This window comes from Seriola dumerili, unplaced genomic scaffold (assembly GCF_002260705.1).
Source record: "Seriola dumerili isolate Sdu_G_001 unplaced genomic scaffold, Sdu_1.0 BDQW01000531.1, whole genome shotgun sequence".
NCBI lineage: Eukaryota > Metazoa > Chordata > Actinopteri > Carangiformes > Carangidae > Seriola > Seriola dumerili.
In genome coordinates this window covers 862,565-870,957 of record NW_019174786.1, presented here as the reverse complement: position 1 = coordinate 870,957, position 8,393 = coordinate 862,565, and the positions used below count along the sequence as shown (strand labels likewise).

General features: G+C 39.3%; 1 protein-coding gene across 1 annotated transcript in view; it reads right to left on the bottom strand.

Moving 5' to 3' along the window:
* Positions 1-2,227, bottom strand: part of vax2 (ventral anterior homeobox 2) — a 21,584-nt gene extending 19,357 nt beyond the window's left edge. Inside the window, exon 1 of the mRNA XM_022764203.1 lies at positions 1,993-2,227. Within this exon, the coding sequence (XP_022619924.1) occupies positions 1,993-2,227 (235 nt within the window). The remainder of the gene's footprint in view (positions 1-1,992) is intronic.
* Positions 2,228-8,393: the final 6,166 nt, after the last annotated feature.

The following is an 8,393-nucleotide window of genomic DNA, read 5'->3' as shown; positions in this document are numbered from 1 at the left end:
TATATATATAATAGGCTAAACAATTAGAAATAATTTTATTGTCAGTCCTGCAGCTGCTAAAATTACAAGTAATCTCTAGTGGAGCTACTCGACGCTCTGGGGAAGCAGGTGATTTTAGATTTTTCTTTTTTTACACATCAGCATCCACGTCTATAATTTTCTCTCTGTTGCAGTTTCTCTCGTGCTCCTGCTCCTCTCACGTCCTTCACCATTTAAAAAGAGTCGTTGCTGTATAAAAGCGTCTCTTACTGAATGTGCTGCTTCTGGCACATGCAGGACACCGCGCGGCTAAACGTTCAATAAAAGATAAAACTAAACCAGCCAGCAACTATCATATCCACAGCAGTATTCGCCTATAACCGAGAACTGATAGGCCGACATATTGATTCTGTGCACAGCGCACAGTTACACACCATGCAGTGAAAAAAAAAAAAAACGTGCACAAAAAATACACGTTGCAATTTAATTTTCTCCGTTTTCTTAATGGAAATCTGAATGCAAGTGAACCAGGCGAAACATTTTGTTCTTGAAAGGTATTGGGTAAAATATACACTTTTATAAATATATATATAACTTCACAATGACTCGGAGAACAAAATATTACTCATGTAATATTTTCTAGATTTTTTTTTTCATTCGTTTTACGGTCTGAAATAATAATTACAAATGTCCTAAATGCAATAACCTTAAATAACCTATAGATCTAGATATATATAGACAAGTATTTGGTTTTCCTGTAACACATAAATAACACATTTACTGTGCAGTTTAATTTTCTACAATTTAACCAGCAAAAATAAATTAAATAAAACTGTTTTAGGCCATTTACACGTAAAATATGACTCTTTAAGATTATGTAATATTATTTGAAAATTACATGAAAAACAAATGACAACAGATAATTTTCATTTTATTCCAAGAGTGTTTGCTGACTGTAAACATTTTATTTGAATTTTCTGGATTTTTTTTTTTTAAGTCTCTTTCATGCAGAGACTGCTGGCCTCCTGCAGGAGGGCGTGGACGCTCAGTGTAACGCTGAATTAAATATTATTCATTAGCATAACGTTAGCACACAAAGGAAATCAGCTACTGACGTGTAAACTCTAACACAGACACAGCACTTCCACAGTGTTTGTGTTTTCTGTCAGCTCTTCTGTTGATAAAGGCCACAGGGTTGAATTTCACCTGATCATCCTCAACAGTCTCTTCCTGCAGTTTCCTTTGTTTTCTTCACTTTCTCAGGTCTGATTTTCAAACACACAGCTACACAGATGTGTTACTGAGAAATTCTAATAAATATTACAAGACGTGGGAGCAGTATTTCACACAAGGTTCATTTACTTGTTCTGACTATTGATTTGACAAACCAATTCTTTATATTTTCCCATGAACAAAGGATTGGCCACAACTGATACAGGATGTGCCAAACAATAGTCTAATTTTTCAGTGATTTAATTTTATATTGCAGTATAATTATCCTAGTATTTTAAATTGTTATTTTCATGTGTAGTGTTGTGCTTCAATCGCTCAGGTATCACGGAAGTGAAACCTATTGTTACCTCAGGGGAGGCTTGTTGTAGTCTGCAGCACAGCTGCTGTATTGTTGCCACTCTGTTCTGTGTTTGGGGGCTTCAGTCTAAGTTTTGGACACACTTTTATATTTCTATAGACTAATATTTTATATTTTATAATATGTATTTTTTATTTTTTCGTGGGAGAAGCACAAGACAAATTCACATACAGACTTTTTCATATTTAAGATTTGGTGCCAGTTTAAAACATTTATCTGTCTTTTAAAACTGTGACTGTCTGTGTATGTCAGAGGATAACAGTGTCTGTGAATATGTGCTGGTCGTTCTCTAATTAGGAGGAACAGTGGATAAAACAAGAGTGTGATTAAATTATCCCTCGGTTTCCTGGAAGCCCTCACAGTCTGAGAACTGGTTTTACGCACAGAATAAATCAGTGTTTGTTTAGTTTTCGTGCACTTACCTCTTACTAATATCCTCCGACAGTAGTCAGGGTCCACTCCCAAAAGTTTGTCGTGTCCGTCTTCGCTGGAGGACGTCGGTGTGGACGCTGATGTCCCCGGGGTGTCGGTGGAGCTCTGAACCGGGGACCGGCTCCCTATCTCGGCGCGGCACTTTGTGTCCATCCGGTCCGGACACAGCGGGTTGGGTCCACAGCGGTGGTTCCCATCGCCCATAGTCGTGGCCTGATCAAACATCTACAAGTAAGTTACAGTCTCTAAGATGATCTCTCCCTCCTTCTGTCGCTGCTGCTCACACTTCTCTTTCTACTTTCTTCTCCTGAGACGAGGAGAGCATGCCCTCCTCTCCCTCCAAAAAAAAGTAGATCCAGTTACAAAGGAACCACGCGGTCCAGCAACGGGACCGGGGTGTGCTTCAGGTGTCGCGGCATGACGCACGGTCCGAAGTCCAAACCAAGGCAGTGGGGAGTCGGCTCGGGGAGAAATCTCGGGCTCCTGCTCTAACTATAGTAGCCAGGAGGAGCAGGAGAAATGCATGGTGCAGCCTACGAGGCACAAGGGGGCAACTAGATCTAAGGAGGAGCGGGGAGGTGCCACAAACACACTCACACACTGCTCACCCACATAGAAATAAAGTGAGAGGCGGCGCGGAGAAAAAAGAGGAGAAAAAAAACACACACACACACGCGCGCACACACACACAGCTGCGGTTACAGTTCACCGTGCACCAGCCAGGGAGGAAAGTTTCTTCAGGTTGGTCCAAAGCAGCAGCCTGTTACTTCAGCCCCGGTCACATCGACTGCCTCTGCGGATCCATGATTGCATGTTGTTGGTGGTGAGATGGCCACATAAGGGGGTCGGTGGTCTTCTGTTATTGGAGAAGCTGTCTGTGTTGAAACCCTTCAGGAGGGGACTGGAAGGAAATGGGAAATGGTCACATTTGCTCACAAATAAAGTCTCGAGCACTCTTGTCAGTTTTTATAATTTGCTTTGCAGCTGAAACGTCACGTCAGCGCGGGTCGGCTGATACACCCTGCCTGCACTGACAGATGAGAGATGTTGGTGTGTGGATAATATTTGTGGCGACACGGTGCACTTTACAAGAGGCAGGAGCCCGTGACGTCACTTCCTGACCACGCAGACTCGTCGCCGATTGGTCCGCCGGCGGGGCACGTTTTGACAAGAGGATGAGCGGCGCTGCAGACCGAGATCAGGCACGGAGACATGAGACGATGGTCGTGCGCGCTACTCGCTCTGGAAACAGCCAAACGCAGCGCTGCCTGGGTTTCCCCTCAGCCCTGCCGCTGTGACCGGGCTCACAGCTCTGCCACTGTGGGCGCCTCTCACCTAATCAGGTAAAACACAAATTACAGTCGAAATGGATCACAATTTAACGCCTTTAAATCTCACTAATAATGTGAATATCATTATGAAAACATGAACTTAAAAAACAGAACTTAGCAAACATAAATATACATATGTGGATAGTCCATATAAACTTTTATATCACCAATATATCATGACCAATATTGGCTTTTTATTAAAGTCTAATATGATGGAGTAAACAGATCCATATCCAAGTGTTAAAATATGTTTCTATAAATTTACTCTTCATTAAAAAGCTAATGAACCCCAGAGTTCACTTTTAGATTTTACAAATCAACAGCCACAGGGCAGAGGATTTCCTTTGTTGTGCCAAATGTAAAACCGGATGAGATAAATTTGTGCCTCTGGGCTCTAAAAATAAATCTGATTTGGATTTACTCTTCACCAAACTAGGTTGTCTGCCATAAAGAGGTGTGACACCTATAGAATTCATGGCTTTGATTTTCACTGTGAGTCTATGATGATGATCTAAATGACCACATTCAAATATAAGTATCAACATCAAATATCGCCTCAGTTTAAAGATACAATATTGGTCTTCAAAACAAACCATATTGGTGAAACCCACTGTACATCTACACATGCACAATATAATGTAACCCAACACAACAACATCACAAACTGTAAAGCCTGAAAACTATCAAAGAGCTCCATCACCAGTCCAGACACAAGTTATCATAGATTTAACAGGTGTTCCTGCGGTTTTGTTCCCCACTCTCTTCCTATACACAGTCGCCTCAAGTCTTAAATGGGGATGGCACCTTCTGCTCACACAGAACCTCGCTGCTAAATAAGCTGTTAACACACAAGCTGTTATGAGCACCACATGATAAAAAGAGCATAAAGTGGGGTTACTATTTGTTTTCCATCGCCGATAAAACATCTCACTCACAGTCATTTACTGTATGTATGCAGAGCCATCTTTATCACACACCAGTCCATTTTATTCGACCAGCTTGATGTTGATGGTGCAGCCTGTAGTTTGTTGTGATTGTGAGATAATTTCAGTCGCAGGAATGACTGAAACACTGGCTGGAATTTTGTCTTTACAGGTGAAACGTCTTTGAAAACACTGCAGGGGGAAAAAAAAGGGCATTTTGAGCAGGATTATATAATTATAGTTTTGCTGTGTGTGTTTTTTCTTATTTTTCTTATCCGAGGCCATAATTACTGCACACAGCCATGGGTCGTTACTCCTTTCAGCTGGCCTAATCTCACAGAGGATGAATAGAAACTGTCAATCAGAGGCTGCACTCAGCAGCGAGACAAGAGGGGACTGATTGCTGCTGCTGTGCTGTGACACACACACACACACACACACACACTCACACAGATACACACTTTTTCTCCTTCCTCTTTCTCTCCAGTGTTTCCACCCTCTCTGCCTTCACTGATGCACAACTAAAACCCTCCAAAAAGCAGATTTTATACCACGTTTAACTTTTCTGAAGACTGCTCATATTTTGATTTCAGTCTTTAGGCATATTAGGACACATTTTTGAGTCACTCTGTCAAACTGTGTATAGTATTAATACTAACAACTGAACGATTTTTTTGGTTTGTTTTTTTTTTGGCTGCTGCTTTTGCTGCCAAAAATGCCTCAGTGTTGTCGCTGCACCAGCTGACACCTCAGTTTTTTGTTGGTTGCCTGATGCAAAAATGTAAATAGAGTAAAATAGGTAGAAACAGTTCATAAAAAGATAGTTTTGAGGTACTTATACTAAAGTATTCCCATTTTCTGCTACTTTATAATCATGCTCCTACGTTTCCGAGGGAAAACTTGTGCTTTTTACTTATTTTTATACATTTATTTAATGTATATTTGTACTTGGTGCAGTTTCTTGTCTTCCTAGGATCCAGTAGTATACACAAATATACATGTGCATAGCCCAAGCTGTAGTCTGTACATTAACAGTTGTTAAAGAGAAAGAAAAAAAAACATGATGATTATGGAATAACAAAGAAAAGAAAAAAAAGTTTAAAAAGTAAAAGAAAAAGAAAAAGAAAAAAGAGAATCACAGTCAGTTTGAAATAAGACTGAAACTGGTACACAACCCAAAAAGACCCAAAGTGTCATATTATATGTTTCACTTGCATTGAAAATTACACATTTCTGTATTTGAACTGTTATTTACGTTTCACAGTATTTTAAGTCGTTAAAATTGCTTCATCTCGACATTAAAATGCTGTTTACATGAGAATGCATCAATAATCATGGAGTACAGTATAAATAATGATAATAATCACAGCTACTAATACTTCACTTAGTAAATACTACCTCTGTGCTTGTAAGCAGGACTTTTCTTTCCATCACGTCTGAAAACTTCTTCCACCCCTGCAGATCAACAACAGGCCCGTCCACACTTGTGTAGCATTCATGTCACTGGAGAAGTGGACTTGTACAAAACAGACCACTGAATGTTGTTCAGTCATTGTTATCGACTGTTAATTTAACGGAAGTCTCCTCTGGACACATCTGAGAAACCTACACTTCTATTTTTGTTTTATTCTCTTCTGATTATTCGTGTAATCTTTGAAGTCATTTTAAAAAAAGAATAGTTTTAAAAACAATGATGCAGCTCTGTCTCCTAAAAGTTATGATATATACGCATAATTAATAGAATAGTTCAATGAAACTTTTCCTATTTTAGACAAGTAATGCAGACCTTCCTATTTGTAAAATAATTTCATTAATCTTCCAGAAAGTTTTCGTATCCCTGATGATGTGGATGCAGTTTCACAATCAGAGAGAAAACTGGATCCTTGATTTGCTGTTTCATGGTAATGATCAAATCTAAAGATATTAGACTTCAAAACTCATTTTATTCTCGTGTTTGCTCTTCTATAAAACCCAATTATATGAAATCACTGCAGAGAAAGGAGCATGAATCTGTTGCTCCATGACACTGATGCCTGAAGCCAGAGTAAAAACCCACATCTCCTCTCTGCCTGCATAAAGCCCACAGGCCAAAAGAAGGAGAAGAAAAAAAAAAAAATGTTTGTTTGCACCACACACTGACTGCCTGCTCCCCGTCTCCCGTGTGCGCCCGGATTGCGGCCTCGTGGAGTTAAATCTGATCAATCAGATCAATCAGCAGAGATTACTGTACTCCCGGAGGTCAGAGAGAGGGCACCGGGCCACGCAGAGTTCAGGCAGCCTGCACAAGCTCCAGACAAATCTGTGCAGGAATGGCACAGAAACAGTTGGCCGCACGTAGGAGCCCGTGATGAAACTGGGATTTCATGCAAAGATATTTTATAACCTTGACTGAAATCCAGAGGCAGACGCTTTAATAAAAAAAAAAAGAAAAAGAAAAAAGAAAAAAGAAAGCTGCAGCGCTGCGTTCAGTTTACAGTAAAAACACGGCGGGCCAAGATTTCTGTTATTTTATCAGTTTCACCACAAACACAAGAGTGAAAATGTCTCAGGAAACTCTTTCATGTGTCTATTTTTAATAGCGGAGCGTTACACACAGGTATTTGGAGTATTTATGATTATTTAAATCTTTAGTAGAAACGCTTCTCATCCAGTCTGAAAGCCGTAGAGCTGCTGGTGGTGATGGTGGTTAAACTGGAGCCGGACACCATGAGGTTTTTGTTAGTGGGATACTGGAGAGAAATCAGTCCGCGTGCAGGTGCATTTACGGAGCGTTTACTGAAATAAAACCTTGGGAGGAGGAGGAGAGGAAATGTGCAGGAGGATGGACATACAGCTTTACGTGTAAACACAGTTTATTGTCCACAATAACAAACAGACTGAGCTCGCCATGAGAAAACCTGATGTGATAACATCACATCTTTAGGTGGAAATTAATAATAACAACAATAATAATAATAATAATAAAGATCAGTTTGATCTCCTCACACAGAGGAGCTCATATAGTTTCACTCAAATTTTTATTGTTTTCTACAGGATGATTCTCGCAGTTTCTTGAACTGAAATAATGTTGCACAGTACAAGTGAATTACATCTGACGTGTAACTACAGGTCAAAGTGATGCTTGTAATTTCGTTCTGGTCAGTGACTCAAAAATGTCTGTATCTCTATAGAAGCAGCAGAGATGCTTTTTGTAAATATATGAATTATTATTAATAGAAAATTAATGCTGAGTGCGGCGAATAACTTCAGTTTGTTTGTTTGTTTGTTTGTTTGTTTGTTTGTTTGTTTGTTTTAGTGTACCAGCTACATCTGAATAGCCAATAATAACAAGTCTGTTTAGTCTGTTAGGAGTTTCTATATTTACTGTCAGTGACAAAAACACACGATACCAATGAACATTTTATTTTACACTTTCAAAATACACAATCACCTTTACATGTAGCCTAACTATGTAATAAAATAAAATAGCACTATAAAGTATTAAATAAAGTATTATAAGTATTTAAGGCGAACAAGTTACACTTCAAAGTAACTCTCTATATTTTACATGTTTGTTTGTTTTTTTTGCATGAAATTTAAAACAAATGTTTAGGATGACTATTTGTAAAACAAAGTTTTTATATTTGTGTTTTTTCCTTTTAACTATCTGCAGTTCCGGGTTCAATAACATAGGCGCTACATTACCAGTATATTACCAATATATAAAACCAATACAGGCTACATACCAACACGTGAATAATTTAGATGGGTTTTATCTTGTTCTCCCGCTGTTACAAGATCATAGTTAATGTATGTTGTACTCCGCATGAACCCTGGTAACACTGTAGTACTTCACAACTACAAATACCACCGTTATACTGTTAATAATCATAACAGTGATAACAGACACTGTTGTCTAATTCATTTTTATATATCAATCATTTAAAAAAAAAAAACAATTTTAAAAAGCTGTAAACAGACACTTGAACTGTTATTAAAACAAGACTGAACTTTACTTTAGCAGGAGTCACAAACGACCAGAATAAGGAGGGACGGTTCTGAACAGTTACTGACGCACATCTGGCTCCGGTCCACAGCTGGTCCCTGCTGACGGCTCTGGTGGTTGCTGGCTCGGTGCAGCGGCAGCGGTGCTGCGGT